Below are 17,976 nucleotides of genomic sequence, written 5' to 3'. Positions count from 1 at the left end.
TAAGTCCTCTGTCTGCAATCACCACTAAGGCACTACGCCCTGTGATACCATGTCCCTGACATGTCACCCTACCTATTTATTATTGTCTCACATATCAAATTCTATCCCAACATTTTACATACTCAGTTTTCCCAAACAACTAACGTTTCAAACCTTTATAATTTTTAAACGTATGAAGATTGAATATATTTCTATACAAGAATAAAACTGAAATCTGGTTACCCCACTTGCTTGTTGTTCAGCTGTTTTCTTCAATATGGAAATGTTACTGGGGAGAAAGGTCTTAACCATTACCTGCTGCATACTAATACTGAACACAAAGAAAAGCTGGCATATAAAAATTTCAAGAAGACCAAATTATGGCGAGGAGAAGGGTGCTTGGAGGACTGAAACATAGGTGACACTAAGTAATAATCCAGTGTAAGAAGAAGCATTTTTAAGGAATGCAGGAAAGCTGAAAATCTTTTTGAGAAAAATAGAACATTCGCCACAGGCCAGCAAAACTCAAAACTATTTCATGAGCTCAAGAAATGAGAGAACATTCAGAAAAGTTGCGGACAAATTAATGACAATATTGAACATGAATTTCATGAAGAATTATAGTTGAATTAAAGACAAGGCATTAAAAAACATTTTTGCTTCGTAGTCCCTCATGAGATTATTTTAAAAAGGTGATAGGGGAATAAAAGGGAGGAATAAATACTTTTGGTAATTGACAAGCTCTATGAAGGCCAAAAGCTTGCTATCTGCTGAAAGAATAGATGATGCTTTAAATCAACTGGTTGTGATATCTAATATCAAGCCTCAGTTTTAAAACTTTCTTTATTCAAGCTGGAAGACCAAAAGATGTTACGTTCGACAATTTTATTAGATTCTGAGAGAATGAGTGAGAGCAATTAAATCAATTCTTCAAGAAGTTGTGTTTTGTAGAAAGACAAAGAATTAAATACTTACACTGTTTTTGGAACTGCAAGATATGCCCTGAAATTCCTGAAGGGAATGAAACATAAAATATGAGAGTCTAGTTTGTGTTTTTAAGAAGCTCTGAATATAATACCAAGACTGTTCTGGATATCAGTAGTGACTTGTATATCAAACAAAATGGTTGGTGCCATGGAACTATAGAGGAATCACTGACTCGTAGAAGGGGTTAATAAAGTGATTACGGACACAGGTGTTCACATGATAAGGAAGAGTTCAGGAATTGGACTCAATTTTGTTGAGAAATGAGGAGAGATTAAATTAACTTAACAGAAGTTTTAACATTTGAATCAAAGTAGCAATATTGATCTTCCAAATTGTTCATCGCACACCAGGCAAAGAAAACATGAAGTAAGGGAAGAGATAGTAAGAACTGCCGATGCTGGAGTCTGAGATAACACAGTGTGCAGCTGGAGGAACACAGCAGGCCAGGCAGCAACAGAGGAGCAGGTAAGCTGACATTTTGGGTCAGGCCCCTTCTTCAGAAAAATTTTCTGAAGAAGGGTCCCGACTCGAAATGTCAGCTTTCCTGCTCCTCTGATGCTGCCTGGTCTGCTGCGTTCTCCAGCTCCACACTGTGTTATGAAGTAAGGGAAGACTGGTGAGGTTGTGGAGAGGGAAAGGATTAATATAACAAAAGCTTTGCTAGACTTCTGGCCTACTTAACACACAATGCCCTGTAGTCTCATCGGTTTTAATCTATATTTGAAAGTGTATTCAAACCAGGATCTGGGCCTATTGCTAATAATTTAACTGGGGTTTTTCCATGATTTAACGGTGAATATTGAAGGCATTGTTTGGAACAGATGACCCAGTGAAAGTCAACTTCAAGCCAATTAAATCAATACCTCAAGAAAAGTCTCAGGTTTGATTCCAGGTTTTGTTGAAGTCACGTATGAAGAAAGACAAAGAATTAAATACTTACACTGCTCCTTGAACCATCAAGATATGCTCTGAAATTCCTGAAGGGAATGAAAAGTGAAATATCAAAAATGGAACAAAGTATTTCTTCAGAACCTTGTGGAGAAAGGGCAAAGAAAATTCCAGCTGTTCTTCAGTGATAGCGAAGTTCTAACACTAGTCAAACTTGTGGTATTTGTGCAAATGGCTCTTCCCCATGATTTAGAAGTCAATTAAATGGATGTCTCAGCCATAGGCCAAGTCCAAGATCACAAGTTAATTTGTAGCAAAAAAGAATAAACTATTGCAGGAAGTTCTAGTGCCTGGCCTAAATAGATCTGTCACTGAGCAGCCAGGAGTGAGATATAACATGAACATTTGTCATTTAAAGCTCCTCATAAGAGGTAACTAAATTAAACAGTCTTCGACTTGGACATGTGGAATATTACTGCTGGCATTCTGTATGATGCACTTTCATCAAGCACAGAAAATATATCAACTATAACTGGAGAGGCAAAGTAAAGCTGAATAGTTCTTTCTGTGCTAGTTAGTTGCATTATATGAGCTGGTTAAACTACAGTATATCACGATGCATGTTTATCATGCCAAAACTGTGGCTCTTGACAATAAAACGTAGAATCCATAGAATCCCTGCAGTGTGGAAACAGGCCATTTGGCCCATCAAGTCCACACTGACTCTTTGAAGAACATTCCACCCAGATCCACCCCATCCCTGTAACCCTACATTTCCTATGGCTAATCTATCTAGCTTGCACATCCCTAGATACTATGCTCAATTTGACATGGCCAATCCACCTAACCTGCACATTTTTGGAATGTGGGAGGAAACCCACGCAACAACGGGAGAACGTGAAATCTCCATACAGAAAGTCACCCAAGGCTGGAATTGAACCCGGATCTCTGGCACTAAGAGGTAGTAGTGCTTTTGCATTCTATGTTGGACACACAAATGTAGTATACATTTCTCAGCAGCTTAGTTTGGAGGCCTAAACATGGTAACAGATTTCTGTAATCATATGACACACAGCTGAACAAAGAGAGAGAGATTAGTGCTTGGTTTAATATTAGCAGGATGCTGCCCAGTTAGGTAGGTGGTGGCAGGGATTGGTCAAACTTGTCCATCTTCTTTCCCACCTATCCGCTCCTCCCACCTCACTGACCAATCTCCACCACTGCCTACCTGCAACCACTATCACCATTCCACATACCTTCCCCAGCCCCACCCCACCCCTATTTATTTCTGAGCTCCTTTGCCCCTCCCCCATTTCTGAAGAAGGGTCCCATCCCGAAACGTCAACTTTCCTACTCCTCTGATGCTGCCCGGCCTGCTGTGTTCCTCCAGCTCCACACTGTGTTACCTCTGACTCCAGCATCAGCAGTTCTTACTATCTCTGAAAGCGGATGGATCCAGGTTGTAAAGACAATGAGTTTAAATTTAATATTTTGGAGGACACACAAGATCAGGTCAATGCTGGTGGACCTGATGGAGAGCAGAATTTTGCATAGAGCTGGAAATTGCTTCACACCAACACCCAACACCAACTCAACTTCAAACCAACACAGCACAAAAGTCAGAATCGTATTGAAAAGCTTCTAGTTTGTGTGTTATCCACTGCTATTAACCATTGAGAGATAGAAATCTTGCAACATCTGTTTCTGTTCCTTTCCCATTCATGAACAGCTGTGATGAAAACTTCAATTTTTTTATTGCTTTGTCTCTGTACACGTGTGGCTTTTCACTATTGCTCTGAAGACTGTCAGATTCATTGTTAAAACATCTAGGGGACATGTTTCTAAAGAATAAAGCTCTTTACTGCTGGCATGTGCTCAAAATAAGACTTCCGATTGTATTTTAACATTTTTAATGCTTAGATATTTAGGAAAAAGCCACAACCCCTATTCAGGGTTAACACAACATAAAGTGACTTTTTTTTTCAAATTTCACTTGTCTCAAGGATATCCTGAAAGGATTCCATTCCATCCTCCCAGTTTGTGTGTCTCAACTATTCTGATGATGCTACCTTCTGCTGGACTGCCTCTGACATGACCACCTTTTTCCTCAACTGAGGACTCCACAACTCAACGCCTTCAGCCCTTCCACCCCTTCTCAGAATAATGAAAGAATTCCACTTGACCTTACTTATCATGCCCCTAGGCTTTGCATTCCAAGGATCATCCTCTGCCATTTCAGCCAACTTCAGCAGGATTCCACTACCAAACACATCTATCCCTCCCCTCATCAGTATTTTTCCATGACACCCTGGTCCACTCCTCAATCACTCCTAATGCTTTCCCCATGACACCTTACCATGCAATTGCAGAAGATGTAACACTGTCTATTCACCACCTCCCTCCTCATTGTCCAAGACTCTAATTATGCCTTCCAACTGAAGTGCACTTCTACTTCTTTCAATCTAGTGTACTGCATTCACAGCTCACAATAGTTTCATTCACCTTAAAAAGATACCCCCTGGTTTTGAACTCCTCCACCTTAGGGAAAAGATCTTTGCTGTATACCTTATCTACGTCCCTCGCGATTTTCATTGACAGGACCAAACACAGACTGGGCGACTGTTTCGCAGGACAACTCCGTCCTGACTGTAGGAATGACCCTGACCTCCCAGTTGCTTACCATTTCAATAAACCACCTTGCTCTCATACAAACATTTCTGTCCAGGGCTGCCTGCAATGTTCCAACAAAGCACCACATAAGCTCAAGGAATGCCACCTTACTTTCTGATTAGTCACACGTAGACTCGAGGCCTCAATACCGAATTCAATTACTTCAGAAATTGACCTCAATGTTCTTTTTTTTACATTCACCTCCACCCACAGCCATGTTGTGTTTATGACTTCTTTACTTTGCACTCGTTAGAGAGAACCAGTTCTTTCCCTTTCACACCTTAATTTACATCCTTTTTGCATTTTATGTTTTCTTCCTCCACCATTCACAGCCCCTTTGTCTTCTGCATCGGTGCCTGAATACCATCTGCCCTTTTGGTTCTTCTCTGCCTTCATCAAAAGGACATAAATAAATCTATTTTCCAACAGCTTTTTCCAGAACCTTTAGTTGTCAAGAAGTCATACCAGACTTGAAACATTAACTTTGTTTTTCTCTCTACAGATGCTGCCTGACAGAGTCATACAGCACGGAAACAGACCCTCCAGTCCAACTCATCCATTCCAACCAAGTTTCCCAAACTAAACTAGTCCAACTTGCCTGCGTTTGGCCCATATCCCTTTAAACTTTCTTATTCATACTTATCCAAATGTCTATTAAATGTTGTAACTACCGGTATCTACTTCTTCTGGAAGTTAACTCCATACACGAACCACCCTCTGTGTGAAAAAGTTGCACCTCCGGTCTCTTTTACATCTATCTTGTCTCACCTTAAAAATATACCCCCTGGTTTTGAACTCCTCAACCCTAGGGAAGAGATCTTTGCTATATACCTTATCTATGTCCCTCAGAATTTTATAAACCTCTATAAGGTTTATAAAACCTCAACCTCCTACGCTCCAGTGAAATGCAAAGTTTCTCCAGAATTCTGTGGTTTGTGACACTTCCGTCACATGGGATTTGATTGACTTGAAGACTTGCGTCTTTAATGTAATTTTCAAAATGGAAAGCAATGCTTACACATGATGGAAAAATGAAAGCTTACTGAGAAGATGGATATTAAAAAGGCTCTATGTAGGGAAAGGCAGGGTTAATTGGGGTGAAAAGAGTTGACAGCAGAAAGGTTTTGAGACGGAGTTCTGGTTAGTGGGACAAACGTCTGTCTCACCTCACTATTGACAGAAGAGAAAGGATAGTGTCAGAAAAATATGTAGCTATATGTTTCTGGAGAGATGGATCCAGGTTATGCACAGATCAGCCGCGAGCTCATTAAATGGCAGAATAAGTTTGAGGAGCTGAATGGCCTGTTCCTATTCTTCTGAGTTGATTAGATTAAATGTAATATTTTGATACATACAAGTGTCGGTCAATGATAGGGGTGTCTGACAGAAAGCAGAATTTAATAAAAAGCAGGAATTTGAAAGAGTTAACAGTACAACTCTAATGTAAATACATTCTCCGCATGCACTGACTGGGCATATATTTTGTTGAGAGTTGTATCTAGACAGCATCTTTCATAAATTCTGGACTCCCCAAACTGCTTTCAGACCAATGAAGTACAAAAGAGACTACAGGTGAAGTGTAATGTAGAAAATACAGCAGTAAACTGCGTACAAGAACTCACAAATAGAAATGCAATACTGACCAGATAATGTTTTTCAGAGATGTTGGTCAAAGGATAAATATTGGGCCAAACACAGCTGAGAATACTCCTGTTTGATATAGTGCCATGGGACATTTTACATCCACCTCATAGGGCAGAGGTGGATATCTCAGTTTAATGTCTCATCTAAACAATGGTAATTTTGACTGTACAGCACTTTTTCAGTGCTAACATGTGGAGTGTCAAGCTAGAGTTTCTGTTGTTTACAGTTGAAAACATGTTTGATTTTTTTGTGTAAACAAAGTATTAAACATAGAACCATGTGATTGTTCAGCTTTTGGCAGGTAGCCAAGCTCTTCAGACATACTGTAAATTGAGCTAAATAATCTGTTCGAACTGGACTTTGGGGAATTGAGCCAATCAGCTGCACTCAGCCTTGCTATCTCCCAATGCACTCAATCTACAGCAATCAGCCTTCAATGAAGAAAATGTAAATAACAGGAAGCATAACTATGACAGTACATTTTGCCAAAATAACATTATTTGACTAGTCAGAGAGTACATCAGTGATAGGAAAGTAGACTTGAAATCACAGTCAGATCAGTCATGATCTTATTTAGTGACAGAGGGCCAAATGACTACTCTTGCTCCTAATTTGTATGCTGTAATCAATGTGAACCACTCATTCCACTCTTTTAGTCTTTTGAATCATAACCATATCATTTCTTCATCTTATATGGAATGCTTGCCAACTTAGCGTGAATAGCAGTGGCCAACATTGCACTTAGCTTCAATGCCCTAGGCCATTCAGAGATTTTGGAAACTCCAGCCATTTCAGCTTTTGTTGGCAGGCTAATGAGTTCTGCCAGCAAGTGCATAAGTAGATGTCAAATGAAAGGTCAAGTGTGTTCTTTAGTGTGTGAAGGGGATATTCAAAAAGGTGTCCACAACTATGAATGGTTTTGACTAAGTAAAGAAGGAGCAACAATTTTCACCAGAAGGGATCAGACTTAAGTCAATCAGCAAAAACAGGAGAGAGATGGGAAGAACTATTTTCTTTTTAACACATGGTAGCATTTATAGTTTGCTGTGCTCTGTTATTCTATTGATCGTGGTTCAGCTTTGACACAACTTAAAGTCAAACAACCTGCAAACTCATCACCCAGAGTCAAACATTCAAGAGCAAAATTTGTTGTGTGAAGTACTATGGGATCAACCAAATTTATTGAAACTGCACAATGAGCAGTCAGCATCTTCAGGAGAGTAAGGCAGAGAGGTTATTTAACATTATTAACATTATTTAACAGAATTAGGAAGAGTAGGCCATCTGGCCCGTCAAGCCTGCTTCGCAATTCAATAAGATCACGGCTGATCTTTTCATGGACTCGGCTCCACTTATCCACCCACTCATCATAACCCTTAATTTCTTACTGTTCAAAAATTTGTCTTTGCCTAAAAACATTCAACGAAGTAGCCTCAGCTGCTTCACTGGGCAGGGAATTCCACAGATTCACAACCCTTTGGGTGAAGATGTTCCTCCTCAACTCCGTCATAAATCTGCTCTCCTTTATTTTGAGGCTATGCTCCCTGGTTTTACTTTCACCTGCCATTGGAAACTACCTCCCTGCTTCTATCTTATCTGTTCTCTTCATAATTTTATTGTTTCTATAAGATTCCCCTCATTCTTCTAAATTCCTATGAGTATAGTCCCAGTCTATTCAATCTCTCCTCATAAGCCAAGCCTCCCCACTTCAGAATCAATCTAGTAAACCTCCTCTGCACCCCCTCCAGTGACAGTACATCCTTTCTCAAGTAAAGAGACCAAAACTGTACACAGTACTCCAGGTGTGGCTTCACCAACACCCTATACAGCTGCAGCTTAACCTCCAAAAGAACTGCAGATGCTGTAAATCAGAGACAAAAATAAAAATTGTTGGAACAGCTCTGAAGAAGGATCACTCAACCCAAAAAGTTAACTCTGATTTCTCTCCACAGATGCTGCCAGACCTGCTGAGCTTTTCTAGCAATTTCTATTTTTGTGTCTGTAGCACAACCTCCCTGTTTTTAAACTCCATCCCTCTAGCAATGAATGACAATATTCCATTTGCCTTCTTAATTACCTGCTGCACTTGCAAACCAACTTTGTGATTCATGCAAAAGGACACCCAGGTCCCTCTGCACAGCAGCATGCTGTAATTTTTCACCATTTAAGTAACAGTCCATTTTGCAATTACTCCTATCAAAATGGATGACCTCACATTTACCAACATTGTATTCCATCTGCCAGACCCTTGCCCACTCACTTATCCTATCTACATCCCTCTGCAGACTTTCAGTGTCCTCTGTATACTTTGTTCTACCATTTATCTCAGGGTCATCTGCAAACTTTAACACACTGCACTTGGTCCCCAATTCTAAATCATCTATGTAAATTATAAACAATTGTGGTCCCAACACGGACCCCTGAGGCACACCACTAGCCACTGATTGCCAACCAGAAAAACACCCATTTATGCCCACTCTTTGCTTTGTTAGTTAACCTATCTTCTATCCATGCTAAATACATTATCCATAACACCATGCACTTTTATGCAGCAGCCTTTTGTGCGGCATCTTGTCGACTGCCTTCTGAGAATCCAGATACACCACGTTCACTGGTTCCCCATTGTCCTCCGCGTTCATAGTGCTCTCAAACAATTTGAGTAAATTAGTTAAATATGACCTGCCTTTCATGAATCCATGCTGCGCCTGCCTGATGAGACAATTTAAGGTCAGGAAAGCTTTGGACATGTTGACTAAAGCATATAAAGCTATAGCATCTCTCTCAATTAAGTTAAGGAAAAATCATTGGATACAATTCCATAAAAAGACAGAGAGGTACTTTATTAGCTCATGGCAAATTATTAAATTAGCATACAAGATACATAGTAATGCAGTAATGTATTCCAAAAACCAACCCTGTAATTCCTTTATACCAGCCCCTTGATGCCAACACAATGCATTTAGTTACATTGCAATCTCTTGTATTACACTTAATTGACATCATTCAGTGTAGCGTATACAGAAAGTGAAGGAATTTCTTCAACTCTTTTATCACATCAAGAACAAATTAGAGACAATTCAAGGCTCAAGGAAAGATCTTGCGTTCCTGTGATTTGCAATGTTATCCTGCTGGGCCCTCAAAGTCTGACAACTGCCTCATGTTCTCTATTATTACTCAACACTGTCCAACCCACCGTTTCCCAAAAAATGCTATATTGCTCTTAGTCTTCAAACAAATATTAAGTCAAAACATTGTGTGTGTGTGCACCACAAGTGCACATCTCCGCACATCAATAGATATATCGCCGGGGCATAGTTTTTGGGGTGCAACTTTGGGCTAGAGAAGTGAAAGGGGATCCAAGGGTCCCCATTCTTATCCTGTCATTTTTGCAAGAAAGTGAATGTATGTTGAATGTTAGGCAGCGGAGCATCAAACTCAGCTGTCTTACAGCCATTTTCTTGGTTTGCACATGAAAAACAGTCCCTTGGGTAGCATACTGATGGCGTCCAGCGCCTGTGCACTCATATCCCAGTGTGCACTGCCACCTACGGGAGAGAAATTGGAAGAGAAAAATGAGAAATCAGAAGAACTTGTGACCTAACAAATAAAATTAAAGCAGAGCCAATTGTCATATATCTGAGCAATTCCTTGAAATTCCACCAGTCTAACAACTTCATATTATTGGGGAAAGCTACATGATGGGATTAAGTAGTAGTTTACTGCAACAGCATCTACAATGCTCCAAACGCAAATAATGTAGCAGTTTATAAATAAATATATAGACATATTAAACAGGTCATGGTAGTTCCAGATTAGTTTTCTCTTGGGATGCTGGGGTGTGGGGTGGTAAAGGCAGAGAAAAATCACAGTCAGCAAGAACTGTAGAATGATCAAGTTCACTTTGGCAAGCTAAAGCTTCCAGTAGCCTGGCAGCAGAAATGCTTCTGCTCATCAAAATGGGAATGTGTTCGTCATCTCCAACTGTTTTTGTTCTCCTGCTGCAGTTTATCCTGTATGAGCTCTGGTCCCCTACAGATCACACTGCAAACTAGTCACTATTAAAGAATATTTCTTTTAGTATTCTTGAAAATACAAATTTTCCATGGCCAAACCACTCCTTCGTAGACAGAAATTAATAAAGGTAAACGGAGGGACTTCAAAGTGCTCCTACCTCACAAAGCATGCCAGCTGACTAAGTAAGATCACCAAAAAGAAGCTCCACTTCCTTGCTGCGGTGAAGCAATGAGATAACAAAAGAGTGAAGGTTTGAAGCATGTAAAGTTAGGAATGTAACTATTAACTGTTTGATTGAATCAGGAGGTTTTGGCTGGTAATAACTGGGCTTGTATTTCCATCAATTTATGGCTGTTCAGAAGTAAAGTTGGGATAAGGAAAAATTAAGACGTACACACATACAAACATACACACATAGGAAGGGCATGAAGTCAAATATTATCAGCTTGCCCCCATGTTCAGGACATAAAGATTTCATTTTTTTAAAAATGTGACGATGCATTTGATATTATTTGACACACAGATTTGACCAATAGCACTTTCAGGTTCCTCATCTGAAGAGGAAAGTCAAGAAGTGAGTTTTACAGCCCTTGTTCTTTAATAAGCTGTGGTGTATTTGTTCATAAACTTGTTTGTACAACCATACAGATACACTTAAGAAATAATACACACAAATTGCATTTTATACACAAGTTGGCCACCCCAATGGCTAACATCAAAATACAGAGTTGAAACTGTACAGAAACCTCATAATTTGGGCTGTGTTTGCTGAACAGTTTATATAAGTACTTATTATAGAATATGACACAGGATAATATATCCTTTACAAATAGATTCCTTGAAATATACAGTTATGTGCATACTATAAGTTACGAGAAGCCCAGCATGCCCGTTCCAGTGATTGTTACATTCAGTTTTGTTCCTAACCTATTCCACATACATTCCCTTTGGACAGGAAGCTACAATCTTACATCATGGAAGTAACATTTTTAGAAAAGAAAAATCAAATAAAATACAAACCTTAAAAACAAAAACATTTAACAGTGAGCTTTAGAAACCAGAATAAAAATTCTTCAAGTTGTCTTTGCTTTTAATACTGACAATTCAATAAAAGGTTTTCTTCTGCGCTAAATTTAAAGGACCAAGCATGGTTTTGGCTTACCTATACTATCATGCATCACAGTTGACGAGGTTTAATGTGACTGCACTTTTGCTCATGCCCGATGCTGCACGGACAGATGTTGGTTTTGCAAGCTCAGTGTCTAGGTGGGTTGGTCCCTTTTTGCCAGGCTTTCTAAATTTACACACCCAGGTAGGAGCAGCATTAACTTAACTGGTAAAGTGGTTCCTGAAACCCTGTAAAATGTCAGACATAGTATGCATGGTTAATGCATTTTTGTACACAGACATTTTGGCTTACATTTCCGAGTGGCCACTGGCTGTTCCTAAAACATTTAAAAATCCTTGGTATGACAGCAGTGCCACTAAGTTAGTGAGAAGTGCTCTTGAGTCTGATTGTAAGCATCTAGTCTTTTTGTGATTTCTCAAATAAGCTCACTTGATGACCTTTATCTACAAACGTCAATGGAGTATGACGATGGGTCAAAAGTTAAGATCCACTTATTTCCTTCAGTCTTTTGGAATGAGTAGACTCAGCAGTCCCTTCTTTTCCGGAAGATTGATTTCTTGAAAACAAGTGCTTCTTCAAATATGGCCTCCCTGCCATAACCCTTTGGAGTGCAGACTCTCTTCTTCACTCTCGAGAACAGTGACCAGCAGTTGTTGAAATACAGCTCAGATATTTCTCGGTATACCAGTAGGTTGTGCGGAGATTTTTCAAGAGTCAAATGGTTAAGGCCACTGTACAAATCTTCCGGTGAGTTTTTAAAAAAATCAATAGATATCACTTCCCTTTGTCATTCCTTGAGGCAGTGATGCCATCTATGAGAACTGGACGTTTTGCATGTGGTGTACTTAGATAGCAGCAACCAGGAGGAAGATGATGTGCAGGGACGGAAGAAGGGCCATTATCCAATTAGTTTAAAACTTTTTGAAAATCCTTGGCCTCACACCATGAATTCATTGTTCCCAAATACCACCAGTTGCTGGTGAGCACCGAAGTCAGGTTCAGCACTGCGTTTCGTCCCTATGCTCGAGGCCCCATCAGTTGTGTCTTTGGGCTTCTGGGCTGAGCGCTTCAGCATCTTTAGTTTTTGTTTGCCCTTTTCTGGATTGAAGGTGCCTCTACTTGTAAACTGTGGCCTCTCTTCTTGAACTTTCAGCTGGCTATATGCCCCATCCCCATCTGCTCTTTGCTCAGTGCTGTTGGCAATATTGTGTGTGTGGTAAAAAGCATGTGGGGATGGTGATTTTGAACGAAAACGGAATCGTCTTTCTCCTGGAGGTAAACAAGATGAAGAAGAAGACACGGTAGATGGTGAATGAACAGCTAAATCAACAGACTCCAAAGAATCTGCTTTCTTCCTTCGTGGCCTCCTTAGCCTGTTCACTGCTTCAGGTTGGTGTGGGCTGATAGAGCTCACTAATTTTTTTTCTGTTCACAAATAAAACAAAAAAATGAGAGAATTCGGTATGAACAAATTCTATTTCAGCTATTTATCAGACTGACGTATCAGTAAACTGTAATACAAAATTACAACTTACATTGTGAAAACAGTGTATTATATACACCAGCATCATTTTGAAATTTGTATTTTAAAGTAAAGCCAGATCAATTTTGGTTTCAGTTTCATCCTAGCAGAAATATCAAGCTTTCAGTTCAGGGGAACAGTTTCACCAAAGCATTAGGGCAAATTAGTTTGTGAAGTTTCCAAGTTATCGGAACTGAAAAGGAACTTAAGCTATCTGAACTAGAAAGAAATTTTTAAACCATTTGAACAGTCCAAGAAGGAAAACTGGAAAGAGTCAGTTCAGTAAGAAATTAAAAATTTAAGATAGGAATGATATTTCTCTGAGATTGAGTATCTGTAAAGGATACTACTGGAGAAAAGGGTGAACTTGTATTTTTCCTGCTTGTGTTCAGATGATTTCAAATTGATTTACATATATAGCTTTTTTTTAAGAAACGTATGTCCTTGTATTTAAAGAATCTGGGCAGGCTTCTGTGAATGTGTGTTCAGTGACTAAGTGCCACAGCAACCAACTACAAAAATAAAACTTAGGATTTATCAATTCAGATTTCATTCTGGGATCTGACTTGTCCAATATTACCATCAGCTAGGATCATAAAAAAATTTACTGCGTCCAAGTAACAAGAATATTTTTTCTCATCTTCTTCCTAAATACATTGACTTTAATTGAAGTACCAATTGACAGAAATGAGATTTTTTTAGTTCCTCATACAAACTGACATTTTCCTGCTGTATGATCCAATACAATGAGGGCAAGTTTAAACCCCAGGATTGGAGCTAAGGGGCAATGGTTAATTAAAATGGTCAAGAATAGCAGTTACACTCCTGAACTCCCTCCAATGGTTTTAATGAAGTTTGGTCGAGGTGAGTAACTAACCTGTTTCCTACAATCGGGTCACTAATCTAAATATTTTATTAAAATTGTATGTATTAAGTTTCAAACTTGTTGGCCAGGAAGCCAGAGATGCGAAAGTAGGTAGAATGGCTAGGTCCAGTAGCTGAGGTGCCTTTCCTTCATTGGCCCTCAAGCTAACTGGCCGAGCTCAAAGCCAACGTGATTAAATTGCCCCTCCATATGAATGAATCTATCAATCATCTATCCACAATTGCTCCTTCACCCATTCTCTGGTCCTGACTGAACTCAGCACCACCCTGGACATTGACCAAATCTCTCCTGCTATCTCTGTGTTCCACAACCTATCTACAAAATGTCACCAGCAACCCCAGCCTTGATCTATCCAGCTTGTTCTCTACCCATGTTCATCTCAATATGCGGTTTGCTGCAGTCAGGAAACTGTCCAAAGTTTAAATACAATTTGAATGAAATGTTATATTAATCCTTTCACCTTCCTGGTGCAATATGATATTAAAAGGGTTTCTTTAAAACATGAAAGGTTAACAGGCTGGAAGCTTTTAGAAGATACAAATGGCATCAATTACCGGAACGTTCTGATACAGCTCCCTCAGAATCCATGTTTAAATTTTCAAAGCTGTCTGCTGTTCCAATTGATGCTTCTGATTCAAGGGTTTCATCATCGGAGGCTCGTGGCTCCAGAGCAAGCATTTCAAAAGTCAACTCCTCCCTAAAGAAAGATTTTTGTTTAAAAATAGAGCAGTACCCAAATACTGGAAGACAAGTACTGAAATATAAATGTACTAAAAATGACAACACTAGGTAACTCCTTATGCCAAAAAATTAAAAGTATGCTTCCTTTCAAATTGCAGAATCAATGGCCCAACAACCTCACTGGATACGTTTTGTGTTTACATTAGAACAATGCGGCCATTCTCCAAGTGTAACAGCAATCAGAAAGCTAGTCTCCATAAGAGTGAGCAGCGATGGTTTGGACTCCACACACATACTGTTTGACAACACGTAACACTAAAGCAGTGGTAGTGAGCCACACTCATTTGCCTAATATCATAACAAGGAACTCACACATTCAAAAGTACTTAGCTATCCAAGCCAAGGAGAAAGGCAACAGGCTGAAATTTTTCTCCTGACCTTAAAAAGTAAAGTTGGATTACTGCATATGGCTATACATGACAAGTACTTCAGGAATCAGCACCATCTGATTAAGCAGCTTCTGTGGCTCAAAGTGGGGAGGCTGGCTGACTGTTTCTGTGAATCATGGCCTTGGCTTAAAAGGTGCCTCCTTAATAAGGGATAGAATCCTTTTCTTAACTTTTTAACTAAAAGGAATAGAAACTGGGAAGAAGGAAACTTTTATGGAGACTTGATACCAATAGCCAAACGTTTCCTGTGGTAGAAAATCTCTAGCACAGATACTTTGATCTAGCTTGAGTATAAAAGTAGCGACGCTACTATCCTATAATGTCAAGAGTACATTAATACATTGTACCCAAAATTCAATAATACAAATTCAAAACAAAAAGCACCTAAGCTGAAATCACCAAACCAGCACCATTTCCTGGTTTCCATTTAAGCAACCATGAATACTGCAAAAAGTTTGACCATAGAAACAGATGCCATCAGCTCCGTCTAGCACCAGCCATACATTGAAAACTTGTATCTCTTACTTTTCTTTCTGCAGAGTCTCTATCTGCTCAGTTAGAGCCCTCTCCTCCTGCTGCATGGCAGCCTGCTGTTGCTCAGTCAAATCCATGTCAGGCGACTCATCAGCACTTGCTGTTTCTTCAGGAACATCTGCAACTGATGGCAGTCGCATTCCAATTGGAGAGCCAGGGCTGCTGTAATTTGAGCAGCGAAGACGACCTTTACCCTATAAAATCATAAAGAACAAGGAATACAGTCAGGCATCACATCAGTACTGAAAGCAATACATGACAGACACTAGTCTGTACATTCCAATATTTGGCTGCTCAAATCAAACGGCATATTCATTTGGTTGTTTGTAATAGGCTGGAAACAGACCATTCTCAAACAGCCCATGCTAGCAAAGCCCAAAACAAGTTTCCTGTTAGAAGTGATAGTTCAGCAAGTGTTGTTCAATCTCAAGTTCTCGAATAGCTACACTTACAACCAAATTAAGGTGATCAGTCGAGCTTCTAACTGGCTCATTCACGTTTGCCAGAATTGATGTACAGAGATATGCAGGGGGCCATTCTCTGCAAACAAAAGGAATATGTTCAAGTCTCGCACATTTTTCGAATTATGCGAGAGCTTAGGAAGACTGAAGTTGCCCTTTGTTTTCACCATGGCAATGCTTCAGCCAGAGAATCAACTTGACAAACAAGCTGCGCCGTTTTTCTTCCAATAGTATAAACTGCTGTGATCATTTGAAGTTTGGCACTGTTATATTTGTCATGTTTAATGCAAGCCAAACAACTTTGCCAACATGTCTCTTCTATCCATTCTTGAATTTCTAGCCATATGGGGTTGTTTCTTAATTTCTACTGTATCATAATTAAACTCTGGCTTTAGGGTCAATTTAAATTGAACTCGTTAGCTACCCTCCAGTCACCAAAATCAGGCTTAAATCTCAGTAACATCAAGTTCTATACAAGGTCATACTGCAGTGAAACATTCAATCACGTTCTGTTTGATGCTGAAAAGCATTTCTTGTCTCTGTGCTGAAGGATATCAAAGCAAAAGCAGCTTGATCTGTGTTGCATTCAGTTCAATGTCTTTGCAGGTTAGGATTGAGGCAGAAGGTAAGTGCTGACGATGCAGCATATGATGCACTGCAACTCTTTTTAGCACTATACTTTTATAGGACATATTTGTCTTAATATTATTTTAGATGTTACTTGCTCCTTTCAAAGCTATTGACATTTTTTTGGATGAAATATTTTTGTTCTTGAACTCAAAAACCAGGGGAGCTGCTTACGGTTGATTTCACCTAAACACAGAAAAAACACTGCAAATCAAAATCAAAATATAAGAGACAAGGTCAAGCTTTTTAGCTGGGAAGTGGCAGTAAATCACTGCTGTGACAATCAGGCACCAGAAGTGGAAGGTTCTTTAGCCTTGGGATGGTGTTCAATTGAGAAAATGAGATTTTCCAGCATAATCTGAAGCTTCTGAAAGCAGTTTCTTCTCGATTCCTATCTAGTTGACTAATAGCTGAAGTACTGGTCACAATGACACATAGGAGAACACCACATTTCACAGATTTACACACATGAACTATAAATATTTAGCAATACAATCTGAACACACAGTAGAGCCCATCACTAGCCTGCTTCCACTCCAGCAAATGGCGTGCTTTTTATCAGCATCTTACTCCAAAACATAGACTCAAAAGGTAATTAACACAGGGCAAGATTAACATACTTAATAGAAGCCCCCATAAAAATATGATATTGTTAGAATCATTGTTTTATTTTAAAGCACAGAAGAAATGAAGCCATTCAGCCCATGTGACCACCATGGAGCATCAGTATTAATCCTATTTACAGGTTCTTTCAATTAATGATTTCCCCCTCCTTTTAACTGAGAGGTGCAGCTGATCAGTATAATGGACTTGCACCTCGGTGATAATGGTTCAAAATCTAGACTAATGAGACAAAATCCTTCTCTATCTTAAAAATCCAGATGTAATGAGTTCATGTCATTCCAGTTCCTTTTGACTAAGTGTCACATTGATAGTAAACAGTGAATCTGGTATTAAATTGAAAAACAAAATGTGAAATCTAAATTCAATGCAGATCCCACACCATTTGAACATGGGATATTCCAGAGCAAGTCACATCAGAACAAAGTAGAGAAATATACAACTGTTAAATTGTGACAGTAAACAGTTACTAGGTGAATCCTAACTGCAAGAAATAAAACCTGACACCCGATGTTCAAGATTAAACTAAAAATAGTAAATAGAAAATGATTTTAGAATGCTTTTCTATGTTCAGAATCATGTAGTTAGCAGGTTTTGTTGAGTTGGGCGTGCGCTGGAGTGGTTACAATGTTGATGTAATCTTTTATAACTGCCATCACCAGGAAAGGTCAATCACTACAAGCACATATCAGACAAACCATTACCTTTTTATTACCATTCGGCTGCGTGGACGGCAAAAAGAAAACATGAAAATTTCAGCAAGTCTCTTACCAAACTCATTTCCACAAAGAGACAGAGCGAGAGCGAGACAGAGCGAGAGGGAGAGGGAGAGAGAGAGGGAGAGGGAGCGGGAGAGGGAGCGGGAGAGGGAGCGGGAGAGGGAG

At 39.4% G+C, this 17,976-nt stretch overlaps 1 protein-coding gene across 6 annotated transcripts in view; it reads right to left on the bottom strand.

The window, feature by feature from the left end:
• Window positions 1-8,987: 8,987 nt before the first annotated feature.
• myo9aa (myosin IXAa) overlaps window positions 8,988-17,976 on the bottom strand; it is a 308,137-nt gene continuing 299,148 nt past the window's right edge. For all 6 annotated transcript variants that reach the window (XM_048617105.1, XM_048617106.1, XM_048617109.1 and 3 more), the window contains 3 exons: window positions 15,375-15,577; window positions 14,274-14,416; window positions 8,988-12,736 (listed from right to left, as the gene is read on the bottom strand). In XM_048617105.1, the coding sequence (XP_048473062.1) occupies window positions 12,249-12,736; window positions 14,274-14,416; window positions 15,375-15,577 (834 nt within the window). In that variant the 3' untranslated portion in view covers window positions 8,988-12,248. The remainder of the gene's footprint in view (window positions 12,737-14,273; window positions 14,417-15,374; window positions 15,578-17,976) is intronic.

Source organism: Rhincodon typus, chromosome 36 (assembly GCF_021869965.1).
Source record: "Rhincodon typus isolate 14 chromosome 36, sRhiTyp1.1, whole genome shotgun sequence".
NCBI lineage: Eukaryota > Metazoa > Chordata > Chondrichthyes > Orectolobiformes > Rhincodontidae > Rhincodon > Rhincodon typus.
The sequence above is the reverse complement of the archived record's forward strand: the minus strand, read 5'-3'. Positions and strand labels throughout refer to the sequence as shown.